Genomic DNA, 14,364 nt, shown 5'->3' with positions numbered 1-14,364 from the left:
TGGCACACACAGCGAGATTCCTCAGGGTTCAAGTCTAAGTACAAGGTCAGTTGTTTAAAACAAGGCTAAACCAATTATTAAGAATAATTCTTGTGACTGAAGGGACTCCAATCTCAACCAAGCTAATGACCGAACCTGAAGAAACCAAAATAACAAGTAGGAAAAAATGTTACATATGGAACTAAAAGGCTTTTTTTTTCATTACTGCAAGATTAAGTGCTATATTAAATTGAAATCGGTGAGTCCTGCAAATAATAACTCATCATACACAGTGTGAAATAGAAAATGCATTGAACGGCACTACAGCTGTGAGATCTAGTACTGTACACATGCTATGTGTTTACAACTTTTCAGGCTCGGAATTAGCCTAATTATTTTGATGAATAGATGAAACAAATCACTGCTGTGCAAAAAAAAGAGATGCTGGTGAGATGCTGACTGTAAGTAATGACTGTAAGTAAGAACTAACTTTTTCCACAACATTACATGAAATACTAAACAGGTGACATGTTTTAATACATGAACATTATGAAAGTATTGCCAGTTTGAGTAAACAATTTGAAATGTGCTATTATTTATAAAGCTCACTGTTGATTCATTTCTTAGGACAGCATCCCCAGTCTGTTTGCTGTTGTTTCTCCTATACATTTTAGCTGCCGCTACATTTTAGCTGCCGCAACTGTACGTTAATTAACCCCGGAAGCTGTTAGACACAGATACCCCCCCACACGTGCACAGGCTTCATGCAAGCAACATGTCAAGCCAATATTGTGACATTCATCAAATAAATGAACCACAAGCAGTGTTTTATGATGAAAATACGGTCTTTTGCCTGCCTGTCTCATCTATCAAGTGAAGCTGTCCAAACAGATTAGATTAGTGGAAAGTATTTCTGCCCAATTCCAGCATTATATACAGCACGTGACATATGAACTCAAATTGACTTGCAAAATGTTTCGCTGTACACATACTATAAGGCAGATCAGGTCATGTGACCACTTAGAAAGATCCAAAGTTAAAGCAGTATAATATTCATGGGCATTTTGTAGATATACAGAGGTTCATAAGCACTTCGGATGTCACAGAATCATCACAGAAGTTTTAATAAATGCAGGAAAAAATAAAGTGAACTGAAGTTGCTTTATCAATGTGCCTTGTTTTGATTTATACATCACTGAGGAATCTAGCAATAACAATGTGATATATGCGCGTGTGATTTATCACAAATGATGAATAAAGTCTTATGCAGCAATATAAAAGTAAGTGTTTTTCCATGGTAAGGACTTTTTTTCTTGAAATTGCAATTCTCTTTTTCATCTCAAGAAGCACTTTTAATAAACACAGGCTAAGTTGCTATGAATGCATCTATAGACAATAATTATATAAACAATAATCTACTCTTTTATTGTTTTGTAATGGATGAAAACAGAGTTTCATTAGCTTTAATGTTCTTTCATTCACCAGTAATTAGATTATTAGGCATAGACATCTTATAATCATTATAAAAATACAGAATAGTGACTCATTCTTCACTGAAGGTTTCATCTACACACTAAAAACCACATGCTCATGTGGAGCTAATCGTCAGATTAGTGTCTATCTATCTATCTATCTATCTATCTATCTATCTATCTATCTATCTATCTATCTATCTATCTATCTATCAAATTCTAATTTATGTCACAGTTTTGGGGTTTAATTTGACTTAAGCAGTGGGGGCTTGGTGTTTGGCACATTTTCCTCACACCTCCAAGATTGGGGTTCAGTTCTTACCTCCACCCTGAGTGTGTGGAGTTTGCAAGTTTTCCCTGTTCTCCGGTTACTCTGGTTTCCTTCCCCTGTCTAAAGATGATTGGCATCTCTGAATTGTCTGTTGGGTGTGAATGGGTGTGTGCACCCTGTCCAGTGTTTCCCCTGCCTTGTGCGCTAAGTGCCCTGGGATAGACCCAGGTTTACTGTGACCCTGTGGATACAAACTACAAAAAATGGATGGAAAATTTGACTTGTATATTAAAAATGATTGCTGCTGGAGTGATTGTGATAAAGGTTAATATATGAGATTGCTGGTATTAATTGTAAACATTCATATATATTTATAATAGAGTGTGTTGAGTGTTTGATGTGAGCACACAGTGCAAAAATATGCTGAACTGGTAGTGGGTGAAACGGCAGCTAGTCTGTGTTACTGGTTGTGCTTCTTCTTAATATATTGACATTATCTAAGCTGTTACACCTATATGGACTTTTTTACATTTACATTTACTTAAATTTACAATTACATTTTACATTTTATAAATTTTACAATTACATTTTAAGTAAATGAGTAAGCATTGAGAAAAAAGGGAAAACTTGATTTCTAATTCTTGACTTTCTACACAAAGCCAGGGTGAAAATCACCTTTTTACTAATAAACTCTCACCGTCAAATTACTGCCTCTGTTCCATCAGCAATCAACTGTATGTGAAGACCCAAAAATATTGTCGGAATGACAACAGAGATAAAAAAACATGTTAGAATATGGATATTGATGAGAAATGCAAAGAAGTGTGTATGCTGTCACGTGTTAAGGCTGCGTCATAGTTTAAAGATCGCTTTCAATGACGCTGTCAGTGTCCTAACAAGTTGATGTTGCGATTGTTATTAGAATTTTGTACCAATGGAATAGATTTCACTCCAATGACAAACAATGCAAAAATATATAACACACTAATAAATATAATATTTAGCTAAACTTTCTCAAAGATGTCGTAATACCAGTCAACCAGATAAACAAGTAATTGGATTTAAAAGAGAAAAACATTGTGATATTCAGTTTTTGTTATTTGTCCTTCAGGGTATTAAAAGAATACCAAAATTATTAGTAAGTAAACTTGTGTTGGTTCTTGTGAAATTCAAGGCGCATTACACTATGATATATACTGGTACTGTCATCTTTTTTAACTAATTATGTTATACAATATGGCCATACTGCCCACTACTACACTGAACATACTAACTGACTTTTTTGTGTTTGATTTAATTCCTAATAAACAAGATGTAAAATAATATCCCTAAGTCCCGTCCTGTTCTAAGACTTTTCAAGCACCACTTCAACAAATCACCCAGGAACACCCAACATACTTTTCATAATTTTATACACTGTCATTTTCTTGCATTACTCAATCATCCGTGTAAATGTCTATCTTGACAAAGCCACCTTGTCTCTGCAGCTTCAACAGTTGAAACCCATATTTGGCTCGGTGCCCATGTCTTTAGGGCTGTATTCATATCACCATTTAACGTTCACAGCAATCCAAAAAAGGTTTTCGCATTCTTCTGTATGTATTTAGGTATTTTGACAAAGACAACAAAGAGCTGTGATTACACTCTGAACATGAGGTTCTTGTGCAGGCTTAACACAGAGACACAAAGAAGAAGAAAAAACAACCTTCCGGATTGTACTAATAAATATGACTGTATCTGACGCACATTACAACTAGTAACGTATCACATGAGCAGTAGTCTGAGTGGTCCATTATCGTATTTGAGAATTTGTGGATGTGTATAATTCAGTGCACTCAGCCTTGAAGATATGCACGGCTTTAAGGATAACGCAATCTCTGACAGATCTTATCTTGACTACTAACTGCCACACTTTCAGCCAGTGACATCATGCACCAGAGAGGCAAAATCTTCACAGAAAACCACTAGAAAGCTTAAAATCTACAGCGACAAAGAGAGTTGGATTAAGAGTAAACCTTTAGAGGACATAAAAAAGGTTCTCCGCTTTAATTTATTATTTTTACACACATTTTTTTAAATGGATTTACACTTGCATATCCTAAAAAATGTTTTATTTAGTTATTGATTGATTTGTTTTTGAAAATTTATGATCCAGCATTTTCAAGCTAATCTCTATATTGAAAAAAAACCAGAGAAGTGAAAAACTTACTTCTAATAGAAATATAAGGGCATTTGTTGGGGCAGTCTATAAACGTGTAGGTCAAACACATATTTTGAGTTTCTTCACACATTCACATTCTCTTCTTTGTATTTTGTGCAGGTTTACTCTGGGTTCCGTTGTTTCCTCCACTGTCCATAAACATGCTGGACTGCTAAATTGCACCTATGTGTGAATGAGTGTGTGAATGTAAGTGTGTTTAAAGCCTTGAGATGGACTCTTGTGCCACATCCAGGCTGTACCATCATTTCGTCAATGTGCTTAAAGTTAAAGAAGAACAACTTCTTTTATCTTAAGACCGTTACTGTTTTGTTGGATTTGTTTCTTTCTACAAACATGAAAACAATTTTACAATACTATTATTAGATAAGAATTGGTAAATATGTATTCCGTAAGCATTTTGTTGTCTTTAAGTATAAACCTCGCATAAACCTGCAACACACATAAAACCCCCCAAAATAAAAGAAATACTGTAACTTGTACATTTGCTTGTCTGAAGGTCAAGGTTATATCTTAAAACAACAACAGAGAATTTAACCTCCTAACTTGGCACCTGGTAATTACCCAGCTGCCCTTCTCATTACCATGTCTCTAAAGTAGCCACAGACATATTAGGCCATTACAGTGGCCATGACCCAGCGCACTCCAGACAAAGAATTAGTGCAGCCTGGATGGTAAAAACAAAACCCTGTTCAGAGTGGCCACACACACACACACACACACACACACAAACACACACGCAAGGCTGGATGTTCACGCCCATAAAATCAGACGGAGCAGATGAGAACGGCGTGGCACATTCTGTCGCTCTGTCTCAAAGCCAGGCTATAAATGCCAAATCCATTAGCTCAAAGTAAATTAGACAGAAGAGATCAGATATGACTAATCCACTGAACATGACAAATGGAAAGGGGAAGAGTGAAAGAGGCCAGCTCAAAGACAACCTTTTAATAAGATCTTGTGACTGACATGACTTGCAAAACTGGCTCAGAGTTTAGGGACACAGTATTCTGGGTCACACAGGGATCTGTATTAGGCCGTGGTTAGCAGGCCGAGACTACAGAACGAGAGAAGGGGAATAACACAGTCCATAGTACAAGGGGCAGCCGAGCTGTTATCAATGAATCAGTACATTCAGTACACAGAGCAAATAATTAACAACTAGGGCTTTTAGGCATATCATAGATAATCACGTGGTTCTTATGTTATATTCAAAATGTACTTGAACAACAATTTGTGCAAGAGTGAAACAAGACAGAGAAGGATTAAGCCTTCTTACCCCCTCCCAAATCTGTGTGTGTTTTAACTGTGACTTTAAACTTTCTAAAGTGCAATTTGGCCCTTCTGCACGTCTAAAAAGAAGCCCACGCAGCCTTTGATTCGGAGCCAGACAGTGGCTGGAGGGTGTCTGTGAGATGCTGTCACTTTAAGCAATTAACTTTCCCTTTAAAGGCTCCCTAATAAAACTGACAGCTGCAGACATTCACAAAGGCACCAATCACCTCCTCAGAGCTACTAAACCACAGTGCTGTAAACCCAACTGGTCCTGTTTTATTGGGGTGGTCCTGAACACCTCGGGCTGTCCTACAAAGAGAACCAATGCTTCCCTCTGACACCCGTGGACTTGGGAGTCGCATCTCAAAGCCCAGGGTCACCCCTTAAGGCCAAGCTGATGGGAACTTCCTAAGACGTACTTAAGGATACAGTGATTAGTCTTTGGTAAACAGATCACAGAGTTTGTCTGTAGGTAACTAAGCCCATGTAGCACATTATCATCGTTCATTCAGAAATCTTGGCATCCTGGTCAGGGTGTGTAGCATGAACACACCCCGGATTTCTATTGTGGTTTATTGACTAGTTCTAAGTCTGTAGTAACTAAATAAGCATCATGACAATTGAGAATTTAACAAATGAACTGTTACAACCATTTTTATCCTTTTCTTGGAAATCACACCATCATTAATTCCACTCTGATAAGGTGTTTTCATTGTTCATCTACAGGGCTGTGGGCTTCAGAGATTCAGAGCTAATATAAAAAACAAGGTCTGATTATAGACTTAAAAGATTTCTGGTTAGAATCCAAAACACATATGCTCCCTATGGAATAATGTTGAGCACAGAAGTATGCCAGTTGGACAGAGCTTCAAAGATTAATAACTTAATAACTTAATAAATACTGAATATATATTCTGAAAGAAGAATACTGAATAATCATCTTAAGCTTTATGGTGTTAAAAGCTCAAATGGGTCATGCAGACGAATCAATTAATCATGCAAACCCTCTACCTCGAACACACGATGCATGATCGAAAACACGTCAAACCCCACTCCATCACCTCTCGTCTTTCCATAGTACATACAGCCCAAACCAGCGATCAGTCACATTATTTTCACCATTAATTACAAACCCTAATTAGGGCTTTAGTTTAGAAATGAATGTGGGAGTTTTTACAAGTGAGATCTTCAGGAGCCTCATCATGATCACTCTGGCAGACAAGACAAAGATATGGAAGTGATTTAGGAGAGAAAGTGACAGGAACAGATTGGACAATTGGGTTTTCTAACAACAAACACTTAAAAGCTTTGTCTAAAAAAAAAAGTGTAGAATCTGTACAACTCAGATAATGTGAAGAGTTTGGGATGAAGCTCAGCTTTGAAACAAAAAGTTACTTAAGCAAGTAACCACATGGAATAACTAACAACAAAAACCACAATAACAATACTACTACCAGAGGTGGGTAGTAACGAATTACATTTACTTCGTTACATTTACTTGAGTACATTTTTTGGCTAACTTGTACTTTTTGAGTATAATTCATTTTTACTCTTACTCAAGTAGATTTTTAGTGGAAAAACTTTACTTTTACTTCGCTACAATCGTCAGCATTCCTCCGTTACTCAAATGTTATTAAATATGAGATTTAATAAATAATAATTAGTTTATATGACAAGTCTCATGAGACGTTGGAGAGTCTGCTTCGCGAGAGTATGCTGCGCATCTCCCACTGAAGTTTAGCGCGCCTTTAGTTGGAAGATGATGGCTGAAGCAGAGGAAGACGTTTGCGCTTTATCAAAGGCAGATCACCCATGGCCTCAAATTAATTCTATATTTTCACTCCAAGATGTAAAAAATAATAGTATATTTATATATACTATTTATAATGCGATGCATTCTGTGTGCACCAAAACAAACAGACATCACAGCTTACAAGAATTCTAGCTCCAACCTAAAAAAACACGTAGCGGTAAGTGTCAAAATTATGCCTATTTGATGGCAATTTGGTAACTATGGGCACTTTGACCTTAACGTAATACTACATTTCACACACTGAATGTTTACCCTCATATATGCTCTCGTGCAATCCTGTGAACCCTACAAACACGTTCATGAACAAACGTTCATTATAATACGTCTGCATTTTCATATCCATGTTCCACAAAATAAATTGAATTGCATGCTGTAAGATGTTTTGCATTTATAAGCAAATCCTGACATCTCACTTAAGTTTTTTTTACTACGTTTTTTTTTTTCACTAAAGTGTAGAACATATACAAAATAAAAACGGGATTATATTTTGTTTTATCCCTACCTAAAGAATACATGTACTTACTTATAAAATGTAACACACACACACACACACTTCAACCTGTGTTTTATATTAGCAGAATAAAGAGACTTTTAAGGAGAGGTGTGTGAAAGCTCTCCAAGTAGTTTGAAAATCAGGGTTTTTGCTTCATATCAATCAGATGAGAAGTAACTAGTAACTTACTACTTGAGTAGTTTTTTCATCGGATACTTTTTTACTCTTACTCAAGTAACTATTAAGATTGTTACTTTTACTCTTACTTGAATAAATATTTCCATAAGTACTTGTACTTTTACTTGAGTACAGATTTTGGATACTCTACCCACCTCTGACTACTACTACTACTACTAATAATAATAATAATTATAATAAAAATAATAAAATTAATATTTATTCTTATTATTATTATTATTATTATTATTATTATAAAACATGTAAATCCAAGGTATTTCCAGGAAACCTGAAACTACTGCAAAGATTTTTAAAGCTAAATCCATCAGCAGTAAATCTATCAGTGTTAGTTTGCATGGACTTGTGTATAAACCTGTGCACTGAGTGCAAACCAACAGGCCGATGAAAATCCTCAGCATGATGCCTGTGTTAATGCGGAGGGAAATGAAACCACACAACACACAAACGCCAAACTTACCTAGCGACAAGAAAGGTTTGGTTTCCATGTTAGCTCATGCCAGCTGCGGTGCATAAGCGACACTCTGGTACTCCGGAGCTTTGGTCGAGTTTCTAATAAAGATCCAAGAGAAATCACAGCAAGTGTGTGCGCGTGCGTGCGTGCGAACTCCGCTGTCAGTGCGCGCTTTAACCGGACTGAACTGAGCTGTATGGCGCGCGCGGCTCGCAGCTCTGCTCTGCTCTGTTGCTTACATTGGGGCCCCTCTCAGGGGGGACTCCGAGAGCATTCAGGACAGGCACAGTGACGCCGAGCAAATCCTACAGTTGCGCTGAATTCACTGACAATGAGTCAATTCAGTTAAGAAAGTAAACACATTAAGTCATTAATGCAAAAAGATCACTGATAGTTTCTCATTGTTTTGGTAAGAAGATTGTCTAAAGTGTGGGGAGACTGACAATAACAAAAATAAATAAAACGTCATACTAACTGAATTTTTTTTTCCACAACAAAAAAGTTTTTGTTCATTATAAAAATCTATCTATCTATCTATCTATCTATCTATCTATCTATCTATCTATCTATCTATCTATCTATCTATCATAAACAACATAAAAAAAATAATTTCTTATTAATAGAACTGTATAAAATTATAATCACACTTCTTGTCAGTATTCAGTATAACAGAATTATTGCTCTTATAAAATTGCTTAATTGTTTCCCACTAATTAATTTTCCTGTAGCTGAGTTCAGTCTAATCACTTTAACCCTTTATGTACATTCAGTGTTGTGGATCCTGCTATCAATTTCAGTTTAAAGTACATCTTCATAGCAACATTCATCTCTCTCTCTCTCTCTCTCTCTCTCTCTCTCTCTCTCTCTCTCTCTCTCTCTCTCTCCCCCCCCCCTGTGCATGTGTGAAAGTGTACGAGAAACTGTTGTATTTTGACATTTGAATCTCTTTTACTTGATTAATCTCTTACTTTTTTATTTCTTTTAAATGATTCCTGATGAATAGCTGTACATTAAGTAAGCAAGTGAGTTCCTAACAATTCCAGTTAATTATAATAATGATTAAATCCATGAAGTAATATTTTATTCTGCAACCAGTATTATGCAATTGGACATATCTTATTATTCCGCTTTTATAATAACACATGATAAAGTCATCTGTTTAAGTTTGCTTACTCTCCATGGCATGCATGCAGTATGTACAGCCAGACTGTGTATAGCAAGAGAAAGTAAAAAAAAAGACTGATGAGGAGAGAGAGTGACAGAAAGAAAGACAGAGACCCAGAGAAGAAAATGGTGAGGAAACCCACTTTATCTTGCAGAATACCAATGAGCCTCGAGCTATGTATCAATTCAAGACATACTATTTTACGCTTTCCTCACACCGCTACATGAGATCCTTAATAATGTGTGCACTATAAAACTCAGAGGAGCAATTAATTTCATTTAAGCTGCCATTATCTCATTAATAATCCTGTAATATCCTGTAATTAGGGCAGGATCCTCTTGCCCTCTCCTTGTACAGTACATTCTCCTTGTAGATTAGACCTTGTGAGAATGTATAATCTATAGTATTACAGTTTGTGGGACTTTTTCTATGACTCACTTCCTATAAATGTATATTATTGTATATTTGACAGTATAAAGCTTCAGACACTTGTAATGCACGTAATGTAATTGATAATATGAATCTTTAAAAAAAAAAGGAGGCTGTACAATTTAAAATTGCATTTTTTGTTGATGAAGGCGATAACAGCACGGACTGTTGTAATACATTATATATTATATTAGAATTCTTTTGTAATTTAAAATGAAGTCAACATCCAAAGAAATTATGTGCCATAGTTTTCCAGCTTGTGCCGTAGCTTGCGTGTTTTTTTTTATAAGAAATATGATAAAAACTGTCAGTGTTGTCTATGCACTAAAACATTTCTGCTATGTTTTTTTTATATGATGTAAGACTTACAGCAGCAGAAGGTCTGTAATATAATATTACCTGTAATACTGGTTATCATTGTTTCCATCCCATACATTGCTAAACATTGTACTTTTCACAAAGCACAGAAACAAGTTTATGCATTAACTCTTAGTTTTCTGTTGTGAATTTTAAAAATAGATTCAAAAGCAGTTCGAAGATGGAGTGGTGTGATCTTGCAATGACATGATGAAAAGTTTATATTATTATTATTATTATTATTATTATTATTATTATTATTATTATTATTATAGGGATTAGGTTTTTCCATACCTACATGTCCAAAAGTGCAACTGTAACACTGTAACTAAGCACTGTCCATGGAGTCTTCTTTACTAAACTGTTGCATAAATATTGCATAATGTTGCATAAATTCTCATAGATTAGAAATCTTTCTTATTGCTTTGTCCCAAAAAATAGATATTTAACAAAATCCAGTGATAAGTGAAACCAAACTAAAATTGTAATGTCTGAGGGAATTTGTTGAAGTGAATGTATAGATCATTTTAGGTCTCTGAAACATTGAGCAGCACATTAACTCAGGCACAGGCAGGAAAAAAATGATGGGAGAGTCAAAGGTTATAATAACCGCCTGTAAGGCTCGTAGCCCAGCTTCACTTTTCAAACAGTATCATCGGGCAAGAAGGATCGGCACTAATGATGGCAAGCCCTGCTTAGATTAAATCCTCTCACCTACAGGCAAAAGGCTCCTGCTGATTCCTGCTACTTGCTTAATGTATTTTCAGATCTTAATGCAATCTCAAATCTCAGTTGAACAGTCTATGTCTTGCAAATGCAGATGAGAGTTTAAAAGAACTTTTTGAGATCAGTTAAGTTTATCCAATTTGGCTTGATGCAAATGAATGCAAAATTTTGAAACAATTTTGCATTCATAAGAACCTTAGAGCCAGGCATTATACTGTACTGTGGTCCTTCACATATGCTATGAAAGCGTAGTTTAGTCAGTTAAGGTCTTAGGTTCACATTCCTCACTGTGTATCAGGAACCGCAAGTGGCCCAGAGGTCAACATCTTCTGTTAACTCCTGCACTGTGGGGGGTGTGTGAGGTGAGAGAAAGAGAGATAAATGGAGCATGCAGTCAAGAAGCAGTCTTATATTGACTTTGACCTTTGATAATCCTCTCATAGACAATAGATATTTGAGGATTACCCCGAGTGATATGATAAAAAATGAATGTAAAGGATTTGCAAAACAACATGGCTTGTGTAACTACTTCATCTATCACTATTCTGTCAGTAACATATCTTACAGATATAGCAAATATTATTTGTATTTGCTCAACAACCAAAAATGTTGATGAACTTTAACTAAAAAAATAGATGAAGTATGAAATTGTAGACTAATTATGTAATAGAATTTCTTGCCAGAATATGATTCCCTGCTTTTAATACATCCTGAGGTCAAACTCTCACACAGACTCACCTAACTTTAATCTTTGTGACTGCGTGATCAAACACAGCGCGTCAGACTTCCATCAAAGCCAAGTGTCCAGCAGGTGATAAAGAGGAACACAGCCTTAGCTGCAGGGTAGAGTGTCATATAGACAAATTGAGATATGACTTTCTGATTGATCTATCAGGGATCAACACCAAGTGCAGCAGCTCAGTGTCTGTGATTTACTGCGTCTCAGTTTCTCTTTCCCTTTCTGCTGGTCAGCCGCCGTGGAGGAAAGAGACGGGCAATCAGCCATGTCATAAATCTCCACACTTCCTTCTACTTCAAGGAAACAAGGGAATGCCCCAGTGCACAGCTCATTAAACCTCTTTTCCACTGGACACACATACACCCACACACACACACACACACACACACACACACACACACACACACAGAGGGAGAGAGAGAAAGAGAGAATATTGCAAAAAAGTGATGACATAAAAATCAAAGTTTGCAGCATAAAGGTTTAGACAGCAGAGTTAACAGACTGCAGCTGAATTTCATTTACTGAGCTCCAAGTATCCCGCTGTGTTACTCACAAAATGCCCTATTTTCTCCATTAATATCAGGTACACTTACAGTAGATACATGTCGCTGTGTAGGTATACAGTTATTGACTGGAGCCCATCTGTTGCTCTGGCCCCAAATCCCCATTTCATACTTGAAAAGAGAACATCTAATATGATTTGGCCATGTTCAACACAACAGTAACACTGAAACTGTACTTTATATTATTATTCTTACTCACATTTAACCCAGAACCTTATGACACTAAAGTCAGAAATTGCTTGCACATAAAATGCAAAAAATATTTTGCATATTGTAAATGATTTTGTCGGTATGTATCTACAGACAAGTAGAGAAGAATAGTGTCCACAGCCTCGGATAGCTGGCACATACACTCTCTGTTTGTATCTCCACCAGCTCTTCCAGATGGTCAACTCGATGTGAACTCCCTGGGCTCGATGCACCCTGCACTGCTCGATCAGACGCTGAGAGACGCACAGCAACCAGCGGTTAGGAGATGAGAGGGATGCAAATGCTAAAACACACACACACACACACACACACACACACACAAACACACGCACAACCAGAGGGTCTGGCTTGGAGCTCAAACTATTGCTGGCACATCTGCTTTTCATTAATGTTGTTCTCTCTCTCTCTCTCTCTCTCTCTCTCTCTCTCTCTCTCGCACACATTCACACACACGCACACACACTCAGTCACACATTTTGTATTCAAAACAATTGTCTTTTTCTGCTCAAAGAGCTGTCAGCAGTCAGGCTCTTTTCTGAATGTCAACACAATCATCAGATGAAGAGAGAATGAGTGTGAGTCAGTTTGTGTGAGAGAAAGGGAGTAGTGAGTGGAGCAAACCACAGGGCACCATATGGAATGAGTGTGTAGAAAACCACCTGGCTCTACAATACTGTGGCCAAGTCTGTAGTGTGGTGTGAATGAGTCGTATTTAAGAAGACAAAGTACAAACAAAACAATCTTACTGGTATAAATAAGTTACCTTAATAAAAATGCTAAAAGATTCTAAATTAATTTTCTTAATTGTTTAAATATTTTAAACTCAGTTCACTTTTCACATTAGATGTTTTAGATTTTGTTCAGGATTTAAGTACAGATTTATAAAGTATCAATCTGTGTGTAATAACACGTTTCTAATATGCTTTATGTTTATGAAATGTTAAGTCCTGCACTTTTTCATGTCACTGGGGTGTAGCACACTCAGGTTTATATCTTTTGTATCTTTTGTGTGCATCTGTTACAGGGAAATGTGAGTGTATCATCATATCTTAAATATTATCAAAGTTAAATAGTTAAATTATCAATGCCATAAATATCAGATATATAGAATATATTAATATATAGCCACAAACCTCCGAGCCACAACGTGCCGGCCTCATGTGTGTTGTACCTCGCAGTCTCCCTTAGCGGGCCCCTTTGCTGAGATTCTGCCATTTTGTAATAGTTTGAAGCAAAAGTACAGTGAAGAGAACTTCACCAGTGGGTCAGAGGCGGGTCATTTCTCAGGAACCCTGCATCATAAAGCCGAGAGCCTCATGTAGCCCCTTAACTTCTCCTGCTTCCTCCACTATGTCCTTTCGTGCAAGTAAAAAGTAATCATTTAGAACAAAGCAGTGATGCTTTCTGCACCTTTAGACAGTAGTCAGTGAGGCCTCATGCCACTTTACCCTCATGAGTTAGAAGTCAGTGAGGCTTTATGCCACTTTTACCTCGAGTTAGCAGTCAGTGAGCCCCGTGCCACTTTTACCTCGAGTTAAGCCGCGTTCACACTGCAAGTCTTAATGCTCAATTCGGATATTTTGCTCAGATCTGATTTTTTTGTTTGGCTGTTCATATTACCTTTTAAAATGTGGCCAATATCAGATACCAGTGTGAACTGTTTGCTGTTTCGAACTGACCCGCATGTGCAAACGAACAATAACAATGACGTCACACGCAGCACGCCGTTGCGCTAAAGTTGGCGAGGTTATGGAGGAAGTAAGCATTTTCGCTTTTCTTTCTAAATGTTTGTGTAACGGCAGCACAGAGACGCAATGTTTTGAAAATTTTCGAATGTCGAGGGCAACTTTTTGATTATTTGATCCATTTTGTAGGCGTAGTCACGTTTGTGTGCGTACTCGCCGGCGCATAATTGTGACGAATGTTGATGTAGATTGACGTAAAAGTCGCATCAAATCCGCCTTGGTTGTTCACACTGCGGCCACATTGGAAAAAATCAGATTCG

At 36.9% G+C, this 14,364-nt stretch overlaps 1 protein-coding gene across 2 annotated transcripts in view; it reads right to left on the bottom strand.

Annotated features, from left to right (window-relative positions):
• Positions 1–8,348, bottom strand: part of rxrab (retinoid x receptor, alpha b) — a 49,715-nt gene extending 41,367 nt beyond the window's left edge. For both annotated transcript variants that reach the window (XM_060882819.1, XM_060882820.1), the window contains exon 1: positions 8,177–8,348. In XM_060882819.1, the coding sequence (XP_060738802.1) occupies positions 8,177–8,204 (28 nt within the window). In that variant the 5' untranslated portion in view covers positions 8,205–8,348. The remainder of the gene's footprint in view (positions 1–8,176) is intronic.
• Between the last annotated feature and the right edge of the window lie 6,016 nt (positions 8,349–14,364).

The sequence above is a fragment of the Tachysurus vachellii genome, chromosome 12 (genome assembly GCF_030014155.1).
Source record: "Tachysurus vachellii isolate PV-2020 chromosome 12, HZAU_Pvac_v1, whole genome shotgun sequence".
NCBI classification, from domain to species: Eukaryota; Metazoa; Chordata; class Actinopteri; order Siluriformes; family Bagridae; genus Tachysurus; species Tachysurus vachellii.
This window is presented reverse-complemented; position numbering and strand designations above follow the sequence as displayed.